Below are 13,190 nucleotides of genomic sequence, written 5' to 3' on the forward strand. Positions count from 1 at the left end.
TACATGACATAGTCAACATCACGCCCAACCCCAAGCTGCATACATATTACATTATGTTAAAAAAATAGACAGTCACTGAAAAAAACAATGGTTAAATTGATGCTATTGTTAGGAAGTGTTATAATATAGCTTAACATTAAAGAAAAAACTTAGAAATTCACTAAAACAAAAAGAAGGTTAGAGGGCCTTTTTAATAAGGTGAAAATGTCTGATAGACATACCCTTAAAATTAACAAAACCATTGAAATTCACAAGCTGTAGTTATCTAAATTAACCAAAACTCTTTTCCTAAAGTACCTTTAACTCATGCTCTCACCATGCGCTGCTAATTACATCACATATAACTTTGACCCAACCTCTGGGGAGAGATAACTTTCTGGTTTTTGTGATCCCACTCCCGTCTAAGTGGGACTCACTACTCGGTCTGGTGTGTGTTAGCATTTTAATCAATTTCTTTTCCTTGTAACACTCTTGGGTGTAAAGATGGCTGGTCCCCATGTTTTTAAACATAAACCCACTTCTTTTCCTTGTAGGACTTATAGTGCAGGAGGTACTTGGCTCTCCTTCCTTTTTCTTTTAACTACTATTTGTGTCTCACACTTTTATTTGAGCTTCCTCTTTTAGTGATGTGCAGGGGAGTAGAACACAGTGCATGGTAGAGTCATCTATGATTTAAAAAAATTGCTGTCTCCGAACTGCTACTAGATATTAGAAAAATTTAGTAGTTATGATTTTAGCAATATAAGAACTTTCTTAGACGGTGTAATGAATGATAGTCATTTCAATTTTACTTTGGTCATTTGGACTATTTATGAGCTTTCTTTCTAATTTTCTGTTTGGATTTGCATTTAAAGGCTCTTGTTTTTTAAATAGTCTATGACATCATAAACCCAGTAGATGTAAGAATATTTTAGTCAGTACAATGGATGTTGCAGCCAGTGTTTTTCTAACTAAAAGATTACATATTTGCTCTCTTTACATTTTGACTATATATGTAAGTTTAGGATTTCAGCATTTCTATATACTGACAACATCTAATTAAGAGTACACGTCCAAATATCTTTCCAAGAAACTGGAGGAACAAAAGTCGTTTTGTCATAATGTAACCTGCATATAATATAAGGTAAACATGAGTTCAATTACCGGTGCTATTAATTGAAAAAGTTTAGTTTGATGGGAGATTTTGGATGAGGTACTGACGTGAGGCTATGTGGTGCTTTGTAGTGCCTTGTGATGATTTGTAATTAAACTTTTTTGGGTGTGGGATACTTCATGACATTACTATATATCACTTTCTTTAATACTTTGCATGTTGTTGCCTAAAATGACTCATTTGAGTTACAGTCTTGTTTTTCAGTTTGATGTTGGGTGTACTACTATTTCGAATACATTTTCTGATATACTTTTTGCACATATGAAAGCAAATATTTTTCTTGATTATGGTACTTTCTCTATGGACATTGCATCTGATGACATATTAGTGTTTACTATCTTTTTCAGTACATTGTATTTAGTACTGTAGGTGATGTTTTTAATGTATAATTAGAGGTTTTCATATATTGCATTTTTCTACAATACAAGCTAGGGGTGGGCAAAATGTGCGTAGTTGCGCTACGCAAACCGGCGAAATGGTGAAAAATCTCTGCAAGCTCACAAAAGTTCTGCGAACACGGAGAACTGCTTGTTCCGCTCGTTCGCAATGCTTTTTTCCTGTTCGCGAACGCTGTTTGCGTGCTTGGGAGAAATATCTCGCGAAAAACGTATTTTGAAAGCGCAAACAAGCTAACAATTCGTGAAGCCATGGATTGCAGAAGTTTTGGCACTTCCGCGTTCTCCACGGAACGCAAAATTCCGCACATTCCGCGACTGGAAAGGAATTTACCTCCCAGGCCTAATTACAACCCCTGATGAAGCTATTGTATGAGCAAAACATGTTGGCTGTTTTGGCTGTTTTAATATGAAGAAATAATGGATAAAGAACCCTTTTAAATGACACAGCCTGGGAAGGTCTTAGTACATTGATGGTTGAACTTTCAACTGAAGAATTTCTTGAAATTGATTATATGTAACCATTGCCTCTCGTTTCAATTGTAATGTTTAAAAAATGAATGGTTACTGGACAAAATAAAACCATTTTAAACAAAAAAAGAAACTAGTGGTCTCAAGTTTAAACAAAGTGCTGATCCTATTTCTTTTTAAAGCAAAAACACCTATCATTTATTGATTGTGGGTAAACTGCTGCTCTATAGGCCCTATATTCAGTTTACATTATCATGTTAATAAACATAATGAACAGATCAATGGCTTGACTTATAAAACACTAATATAATAAAATGAATGCGAGGAATACTGTACTTGCATCAATGATACAGTTCTATTTTACAGAATGTATCAATTTTTTACAATAGAATCCGTTTTAGAACTACAATAAAATGAATATATTCCATTAGGTGCAAAATAAAAACATAGAAAAGTGACGCGGGCATGGGAATACAAGATAGCTAATATTTTCGAGGATGATAAAAACTCTTGAGACTAAACCCTCTGAAGAGTGACTTACGTTTGTGGACCAAAAAAAAGCACTCATACAAGGCTAATGAATTTTAAGTCACTTGGTGATAATCTGACCACCAAAGCTCTGAGAATTACTTAATTGTAGAAGATATCTTTGTAAAAGTTCAGGAATGTTTTTCTCATGTTATAGAGATTGTATTGTAATGGAAAATGGAGAGCCCTTGATGGCTTTGTCCTCATCCTCATAACTATCTGGAAAGCTAAACGGTATTGTGATCTGTAAGTGTGGAACATGTTTATCCTGAAGAGGGTATCTAAATAACTTTGGACCTAATTCACAAAGGAGACTTACCCTTTTCAGTAACTTTACCTTTTTGAGTAAGCTTAATACTTTTTGGTATGCACAATTTGCACTTTTATAGTAACTTACACTTTTGTAGTACTTTAAACTTTTGTAGTATGTCCAGCAATACACATGGCCAACCAATGGTACTATAAAACCCCCTGTTGTTTCCGGTCCAGGGAATACCTGGCTCGGCAGTTTGGGCTGGAGTGTTCCCATGAGGGACAGGGTCAAGACTGATTTGGGTATAGCTGTGTCTGAGCTGGGGTGACGAAGTGAGCTAAAGAACGATGATTTATTCAACCCAGACCTGTGACTGAGGGTGAGTGTCTGAAAAGTTTCAGTGCTTCGTCCATCATCTCCTATTGTTTGCATAAGTCTCAAGCATACATGTAACTGGGCAACAGAAAGAATAATTCAATTAACACATTTTTATAGTTAAGTCATTTTGGGGTAGAGGGGAAAAAGGAAGGAGGAAAACAGACAGGGAAGGCATATGAGACGAAAAATGTATTCCAATATAAAGAGGTTAAGTTTAAGGTGGCAGGTTGTTTTTAACATGATCTAGCCAGATCATTAACGTCTGAGTTCATTGTTTAACTGCTAGAGGTTTTAAAAATTACTCTTAACATTTTTGCTTAGGCTGGCTTATTATTTTCACTCTTCCTGCTCTTTTTCTATTTTTTTAATTTTGTATTTATATGTTTGTAAACAAATTGAGCATATACATGTTTGTGCTAATTTTGAAATGTGACAATTAAAAGATAACATGTGTGAAATAAAAACTGATTATTTCGGATTGCTGGCACTACATGTAAACTAATTTTGTAAGTTATAATTTTCTGATAAAAAAAAGTCATATTCAACACATTTAAAACAACTGCATTTTATAGGGACACTAGGAATTCTTACTGTCAGAAAAGGAAGTGCCTAAATCTAGGTTCTTTAAACACAGATTATATTTTTTAAATGTTGCTTCTGGTTTGACAGTTTACAAAATAAATGCATTTAATAAAACATTTCTGTTATGTTTCATTTGAAATCGTTATTCAGTTTATTTAAAAAGTTCCAATTAATCCGTTATTTGATGTCTTCTCTTCAGAATATTATACACATATTTAGCTAATTTACTCCATCATTTACTACTTGTCATTAAACATGATGTTTCTGCTTAAAATTCTAAATATTTAACTCTTCAAATAGTACTAGCACTGGTTATACACTTCTGCATGTTGTTATATATTGCTTACATTTTTTCTACAGGTTTTTATTCAGCCAGTTAATATAGTTATTCACCATTATTTGTGTCATAGATAGATCTAGCCATATACCCAAGGATAGCATTCCATGAAATGCATTATCATAGTGGTCATGCACAACTTGCACACCTGCCTGCTTGAGTCTCGCAACATACATAAAACCATCATCTCTTAAGACATCATACATACAAGTAAGTACATAGGTTAGTGGCAATTTATTCAGTCTGTCATCATCAACCAACAGAGGTGCTGCTCTTGGATCTGTAATTACAGAATACCTCTTTAGAAATTCAGATTTTCCCTTTGGAGGGCTGTTATAAACATGATCTTTTTTTAGATCATCTGTCAAGAGATTACTCCAATTTGCAAATTTAAGAATATTGTTAGATTCCAAAGTGATATGTGTGTTGGATTCCATAGCTTCTCTTAAAGATTTGTCAGTGACAAAGTAGTTACTCCACATTTTGATCATGTCCCATCGTCGAAGAAAAGCCAAGTTACTGTTGTCACGATAGGATGGTGTGTCAAAATCAATGGTCTGCAGTGCTGGATAGACCAACGCTTGCATCTTAGGTTTCAATTTGACTTCAATGTCCTCTTGCAGCTGTAAAAATGGGGACATTTTGAAATTCAGTAAATCTTCGAGCTTATTTTCACACCTTGAGCACAGTGATAATAAAACAACTTGCAATGATGTAAACAATTTCATTGTTATGTAATAGGCAATAAAAGTTTAGAAATCTGATTTTTAATAACACAGATTAAAAATCATGACACCCTAAATAGCATCTCTTAGAAAATCCTGCACCGCTCAAATAAAAAAATGCATCTTATAATAATTTTCTTAAGTAATAACTGTGAAGTTTTCCAATATCAAGTATAAAAAGCAAAAAAAGTAATCGGTGGAATTCTTGAATTAATTCCAACTTCTTGTTAATTCTCTGGTCCAGACTAGACTGTTTTTCTGTCCATTTTGCCACTCAAGGCAGAGACACGAAGCATAATTCGTAACATGTTCAGATGATATTGGTTTTTAGCCCACTTAACTATGTGAAGTACTTAGTGAATGATACAAAACTCCCCCTCTCCATATTTGAAATTAACTCCAAAGGAGAACAAGCAATGTCCCAGAAATGCACCTGAAAATTCTTTATATCTTCCATGATATTAGTTCTACATCATTTTTGTAACTGGCCACAAATGGAGCCTACAAATTCAACTTTTGTGGTTCTCTGGAAAAACACTTGTAAACACCACAACAAGAACCTCAGTATATGTTGGAGAATTTTGGTTGTTATTTCTGCAGAATTCATGAGTCTAAATTCAATCCCACTAATAAGTCCTCATTTAAGGAACCAAACTCTCTGAGGGACACAAGATGAGTGAAAGGTCTGCAGAGTTTGTAGGAACTTTGAGCAGTTGACTTTGGAACTGGAGAACCAAGTAGGAGTCTCAGCATTGGTATCACATCCAGTGATTCTGGGCAAGTTACTTAATGTTGACATGCCTAAAACAAAACAAATCTAACCTTACATAATGTAATATGGTGCTTGTGAACAGCATTCTAATGTCCTTGAGTCACATTTGCTCCATATAAAACTGTAAACAAAGCAAAACACCGCAGCCCCCATACTGAGTTATCTTAATCAAGGTACTCACTTCGGACATTTCCATCAAATAGTACATACAGCTACTTTAAGTTTGTTATTCATATCCATCTTCTATTTATATAATTTTGAACTTTGATACTCCAGGCCGCCACAAAGCGTGCACCACGGGTAACGTGAAATGAGATTGTAAAGAACAAGCATTTGACGCTTTTTCAGTCCTTGGCATATGTTCTCTGAAATAACTATTTACATTTTCCAGCCCAAAATAATTTTTCAATTATCTAAATGAAAAATTAAGCATGTAGCAACCAGACATTTGTAGCAATTTGGCACAGATATTAGAATTTTGACTTTAAAGAGTAAAGCACTACAAGTAGATGTTGGTACAGAATATGAAAACATTGGAAAATTAGACAAACTCTATACTCTATTAGATGCCTTACAATTTATTTTGGCTAACCTTTTTTTAAATTGAATGTTTTAACAATAAATACATGTATAATATAAAAAAGGAAATTGGGTCAGGGGAGTGAATGCCTACTCAAGCATTATCCACAGTTATTCTCAGGGGACCGTCACAAGTAAACCCTAAATTAACCTGTGCTTAATCCACGAGTAGCTCGGCACAGATCAGTCAGACTTAACTCAGAGGCTATGTTTAAGGTATTCATACAACACTTCAAACAGTACCACAGTGAAAGCACACCACAAAGGCAGCCCACAACAGAGTTAGAAGAGATGGAGTCATTTTTTATAAATAAAACAAGACCAAAACAACCCAAAAATCCAATTAGCAGAACTGGAGATATTCAATTATAAACATTTTAGTGAAAGTAGCACCAAAAGCCATAAAGCAACAACCATTGATATATGGTCGCATCAGACCGACAAAAAGTCACAAGTTCCTACCGACCATGATGGAACACAAGCCAGCTGCAGGGACCAAGTTAGGAATGCTAAAATCAGTACCTCAAATCCTGGTTTGCAGAGCATTGTGAGGATCCGTGTCGCAGATGTGTGCATCATGCAGCTTAAGCAATGTATCAATTCCGAGATGCAGTGGGGTTGTCATGCGAGGCTCTATGTCGTCCTCATGGGAGCCATTGGCCATAGCTTGCTATGCAAAGTCTAGGCTGCAATGCAGGTCTTTGTGGTGAAGTGATAGTTCTACTCAGTGTTGTTTCACAAAGCAGAGGGGGTGAATTGGTTTTGGTGGATCCACAGAGGCTGGCAGAGCACCATAGGCCAACTTCCAAGGGCCCTTGACTGGGGTGGCACACTTGTCAGTGTGAACTCACAGATTACAGAGTCCAGGGGCTGGGTCAAGGTTCCTGGAGCCGTCTGTACCTGAGGCTCAACTCAGGAGGCCAATCAACTAGACCATGAGTCACTCTGGGTTTCTGGGTTCATGATATGCAGCTCTAGTCCTTCTCACCAGGGTAAAAGAGCAGCAGGTACCAGGTCAGCACCACAAGGCAGCATCAGGGTAGCAGTTAAGCAGATTGGCACTCCTTTAGCAGCACAACATTCCTTCTTCCTGTCAGAGTATCTACAGGTCCAGATGTGTACTGAAGCATTGATGTCTGAGGTCCAGTATTTATACCCAGTTAAGATATTGAAGTCGGGGAGTAGCTTCTAGAAGTTTCCTGTTGAAGTTACCGGGCAGCATGTCTTTATGCCCTGGCTCCAGAGTAACTACAGGGGTATGTGGAGGCAAGATACAGCCCATTCAAGTGTAAGTAGGGCAGGGTCCATCTTCGCCCTCCCATAGTGCCAGTGGTGGCCCATCTGGACACACCTTAGTTCTCTATTGTATGTGGCTGTCTAGCGGGAATACACAGATCCCAAATGTCAGCTACACCCATTCATATGACAAGAGGCAGGCTACGGACACTAAATAACTAAAGCAGGAAAATACCAACTTTATAAAGGCAGCATTTTCAAAATTTAAAATTAAAATCTGACTTTCTTAGAAGTTCGTATTTCGCAATTCCAAAGACGCCAAACATTAACTGGTTACCTACTCTCATTTGGAAATTACAGACTATTAAATGTAATAAACGAACCCCAATCCTAGTCTGTGGGAGAGGTAGGCTTTACTGAAGTGAAAACAAATTTAGGATCGTTGTCACTACCAGGACATATAAAACTTAAAACTACATGTCCTATTTTTTTTAAAACACTGCATCCTATTAAAAAGGAAGGTTTGGGGTTGGCAAAAGGATTATTTTGCCAGGTCGAGATGGCAGTTAAAAACTGCACACACAGGCTGCAATGACAGGCCTGAAACATATTTAAAGAGCTACTCGATTAGGTGGTACAATCAGTGCTCTAGGCCCGTCAGTAGCATTTAATTTACAGGCCCTAAGCACATGTAGTGCCACTTTACTATGAATTTACAAGTAAAATAAATATTTCCATTTATTATAAACCAAGGTTATCATGCTTTAAGAAGTGAGCACATGCACGTTAGCACTGGATAGTAGTGGTGAAGTGTGCAGAGTCTTAAGACCAGCAAAAAATAGATCAGCAAAAAAAGGGGAGGCAAGTAAAAAAAGTATTTTGGAAGCCCACGCTAAGGCTCACACGTCTAACAAATGGTCTATTTTATATTGAATCTTTTTACAAAATAAAAATAATGTAAAATATGTTCCGCTTTTCTTTTGGTTTAAATATTACATATCTGGAATGGGAGCATAGCACCATGGAAAGGATTGTCGCCTTCAACCATTGTATACTACCTCTGTGTTTCGATATTTCCTTGTGCCTTGGGTTATTCTCCATATCTGATCCTTGTTGTGTTGAGCATCAGTCTGTAGAAACAACAAGGAATTTTGCACCAGCGAAGCAAACGTGTGCGAGCAACTGCAGTATAGATCAATTCCAAGGAACTATGTACCATTTCACCTGCAAGTTGTTGTCCTACTACAAGTATGCTGCTACACCACTCTCTGAGGTTCTACTACTAAATAAGACCGTCATAATATCAACTTATAAGAATATCATGGGCAGAATATTGAGAGACAAATTCCTGAAAGTTGCATGCATACAGGAAAGTAAAGACTTAGGGCCTTATTTATGAGGCTGCGCGTCACTTTTACGCCGCAGGTGTGTCACTTTTTGTGACACACCAGCGGCGTAAAAAATGTGCCTTGTTGCACCATATTTACAAAGTGACACATCTAGGTAGATGCGTCACTTTGTAAACCCTTGTGCCACATTATACCTGCGCCAGCTATAATGTATGCAGGGAGGGCATTCTGATGCAAGAAAGGGTCAGAATAGTGACGCAGTGAAATCTATAAAATTTGACTGCGCCACTTCTAGGATGCAAATGTGTCAATATCTTACGCCTGCCTCACAGCACGCATAAGACTGGCGCAGGCCCTTTCACATGGGGCTTGCCCCATGTGAAAGGACACATTGCTGCAGTTGAGTCACTTTTGTGACACACTCCAGCAATGCGTCACTTTTGCGCCATACAGATACGTCAGAAATACTGCCGTATCTGTAACTCCTTGAGACATGATGCGTCATACAGTAAATATGGCGCATCAATCATGTCACATGGAGGGCGCACTGAGAAGTGACGCATCGCTGCTTTCATGCAGCGATGTTTCACTTCTCATAAATGAGGCCCTTACTATTCCTAACTTCACATCTATGTACCATGAAGATATTTATATATACTTGTATATAAATATATATATATATATATATATATATATATAAATATATATATATATATATATATATATATATATATATATATATATATATATATATATATATATATTCACTGAAAAAACCAAAGGTTTCAGTGACGTTATAGGTCGTTGGACATTTCACTCGTACACAACCTGGAAAATTCTGCCTTTATAGTTAGTTGACCTAACTATAACTCGGGCCCTGCAATGCACTGCTGATGACGTCACATATTACATCATTCATGACATGGTCAGTGACATCACCAATGACATTATCCAGTGACTGTGTGTTTCTGTAAAATTTGAATATGATATATATATATATATATATATATATATATATATATATATATATATATTGAAGGCTAGGTGTAGCCGAAACGCGTAGGCCGTCCTGTAATTTGCACTTTTTGCACATGGTGTTGTAAAATAAAATTAAATTAAACTTATCTACTGCGGTGCCGTGACTTTCTTGCTGGAAGGAGAGGAGGCGGAAGGAATTGAAGATATATATATATATATATATATATATATATATATATATATATATATATATATAGATATAGATATATAGATATATATAGATAGATATATATATACCAAGATGTAGTGAATGAATTTCTATGGTTTTTTAAATGCTAATTTCTAGCTTTAACATCCCTGAAACCTGTGTTTTTTTTTCAGTGACATATATATATATATATATATATAAACACTGCACTTCATTACCAGAAGAAGCCCGCACTCGACATGAGGATTAATTCTTTTATTCAAAGCAGCGCTTGTGAAAATGTCAGGAATCTGATATCAAGTGATCCAGTGATTGGCAAATTTATGTCAGCTAAACCTGAGATTTGATTCAGAAAAGCACGCTCTTTGAGCGATGCCTTGGTGAAATCTAGTCCGAAGGTGTTAACTAACATCTCATGGCTCAAAGCCAGCAAAGGCTTCAGAAAATGTGCTGTCTGCAAGGCCTGCAAACACGGGGTGAACAAGACGCAATTTATTACACCTTTTTCAGATACACCCCGTGTTATCCACAAACAGTTGCCATGCAAGACAGAGCTCGCTGTTTATGTGCTGGAGTGTCCATGTGGCCTGCAATATGTGGGGAGAACCAAGTTGCAGATTCACAAACGGATACTCTAGCACATAAGGGCCATTAACACCGGTGATGCTGCTTACCCGGTTGCACACCATTTTAAAGATCTTCATGAAAGTCACAGTCAACTGCTGAAATACTTTGTCATTGACGCGGTTCCACCGTTTAGGAGGGGGGAAATCGCAAGGATATTTTACGAGTCCTTGAGACAAGGTATATTGTAGAACTCGACAGCAAAACTCCCTCTGGCCTCAACGCCAGTGAGGATTTTTACACCTGTTTATAGTTTCCTTATTTGTCCTGTTCATCACTCTCAAATCTGTTCTGTAGGCTCCATTACTTACTTCCCCTTTTACTGTATAATCAACTTTAACTCATGGGAAGTTTGGAGGCTCTGGCCTCTTCTCCTTTAGCACAGTACTGGGGTTCTTCCTTTTAATCTGGTTTTAATTGTTTTTATAAAGGAATTGATTCTTTTATACCGAGCGCACAATTTGCACAGTATTTTTGCACTATGTTACGTTTTGCTTACACCGTGATGCCCGTATAATGTTTGTAAATAAACTCACCTTCCAATTTAGCATTACTATTATGAATTTACCCACTTGGGTTATATCAAAGGAGGATGTTTTACCATGTGTACATTATGATAATGTGATGCACTTGACGTCTCCGACCGAGTAGCAGTAATTTTTTTAGTGTTATACTGCTGAACTTATGCTTTGTGTATTATGTAAGCTTTTTCATTGCAAACAATGTATTTATATATTGATTAACACTTCTAACATGGTTAGTTATCCTCTTAGTGTAATATTTATGCTTTTTACATCAGATGGGAAGACATTAAGTTTTCTATGTCGATTAGGGCGGACTCGGTGTTGCAACCAATCATGTAGCTTGTTTTTGAGCACTAGCACTTAAAAAGTCCTCAGTTCCCTTAATAGCGTTGTGTGAAAAAGGCCTCTGGGCAGGCCGAAACGCTATGCTGATGGCGGTTAAATTTAATAAATAATCCTTTCACCTGCAAGCTGGGTCGGCTCTCGTTTCTTTCCCCGGTGATATCCTGAAGACTGTGGGACCGCTGGAGTTTTGGTTCGAGTTTGTCTGAATATATATATATATACAGGTCTTGAAGCCATGAACTCTCTTAGAATGGAGCAAGAAGGAAATCCTCAAACCATCACTAATGAGGACGTGGTACAACGAGCCTTGTTACAAGGCATTGAACAAGAAAGGGAAGAAACCCAATTCAAACCTAAGTCTACCTTCGTACCTCAATCGCCATGGGATGTGATCGACGCTTTTTTGGAGGCTATGACCATGGATCTGATTGATTATAGGAAGAAAATTACTCCCAGCAGCCATAACATCACGGAATCACAAAAGAAAGCCCTGCAAGATCTTATGGGGGATAATAAGATCGTGATCAAGCCCTCTGATAAGGGGGGCAACGTTATACTGCTAACTAGCGAATATTACCAACAGGAGGCCATGAGACAGTTATCAGACCGCAAATATTACTCTCCAACTACCAACAAGATCTATGAGGAGAGTATTGCCAACTATGATGACTTGAATCGAAAGTGGTATAACTTACAAATGCTGGGAAAGGATGAGCATCTATTCCTATGGAGCAATAGCCCTATGCTTCCAACGTTCTACCATCTTCCCAAGCTCCATAAAAGCGTTATATCACTGCCTGGACGCCCTATTGTTGCGTCTATTTATGGACTAATGGATAATATGTCCACGTTCGTGGATTCTGTTCTTTTCCCCCTTGTTACTGGCCTGGATTCTTATATTCAGGATACGAAAGACTTTTTGAACATTATCGAAGGTATGAGCTGGCAACCCAACTATTTACTTATGGTGATGGATATCACCAGTCTCTATACTAACATTGACCACCAGCAAGGCCTGAATGCTGTCAGACATTTTTTGGAAATGCGCCAATTGCGCTTTACACAGCACAATCTTATGATTCTCGAATTTGTACAGTTTTGCTTGAATAACAACATATTTTTATTTGGTGAGCAATTGTACAGGCAAATCTCTGGTACAGCGATGGGCACCTGCTTTGCCCCCAGCTATGCAAACTTGTTAGTTGGCTGGTGGGAGGAGCAGGTGCCCAGGAGCTGGAAGAGGGGACAAGATCATGGCAGGGTGGTACATTGGTACCGGTACATAGACGATCTCTTTATCGTGTGGCAGGGTACCACTGCCAGCCCTGAAATGTACATCAAAGATCTGAATAATAACTGCTACAATCTGCACCTTTCGGGAACAATTAGTCGAGTGGCAGTAGACTACTTGGACCTGAGGGTGTACATTGATGAGGGCCGGGTACATACTTCCCTGTACAGGAAAGAAACGGCAGGGAATTCCATTCTATTTGCCAAAAGCAGCCACCCGCCTAAGCTTATTAAAAGCATCCCCTACGGGGAACTCCTCAGACTCCGTAGAAACAGCACACAAGAATATGAGTTTGAGAAGGCGGCCCACGAATGTCTGGAACGTTTCAGACTAAGGGGCTATGATGATTCCCTATTACAGAGTACACTAAAGAGAGTCAGGAAAATCCCTAGGATAGAACTGCTAAAAAAGAAAAAGAAACCAACAGAGGACGATCTGCAGACTGGGACCACCAGCACAGAG

General features: G+C 37.8%; 1 protein-coding gene across 1 annotated transcript in view; it reads right to left on the reverse strand.

The window, feature by feature from the left end:
* Nucleotides 1–3,887: 3,887 nt before the first annotated feature.
* Nucleotides 3,888–13,190, reverse strand: part of LOC147683763 (arylacetamide deacetylase-like) — a 209,792-nt gene continuing 200,489 nt past the window's right edge. The window contains exon 5 of the mRNA XM_086944132.1: nucleotides 3,888–4,720. Coding sequence (XP_086800258.1) covers nucleotides 4,115–4,720 — 606 coding nt within the window. The 3' untranslated portion in view covers nucleotides 3,888–4,114. The remainder of the gene's footprint in view (nucleotides 4,721–13,190) is intronic.

This window comes from Lissotriton vulgaris, chromosome 11 (assembly GCF_964263255.1).
Source record: "Lissotriton vulgaris chromosome 11, aLisVul1.2, whole genome shotgun sequence".
Lineage (NCBI taxonomy): Eukaryota > Metazoa > Chordata > Amphibia > Caudata > Salamandridae > Lissotriton > Lissotriton vulgaris.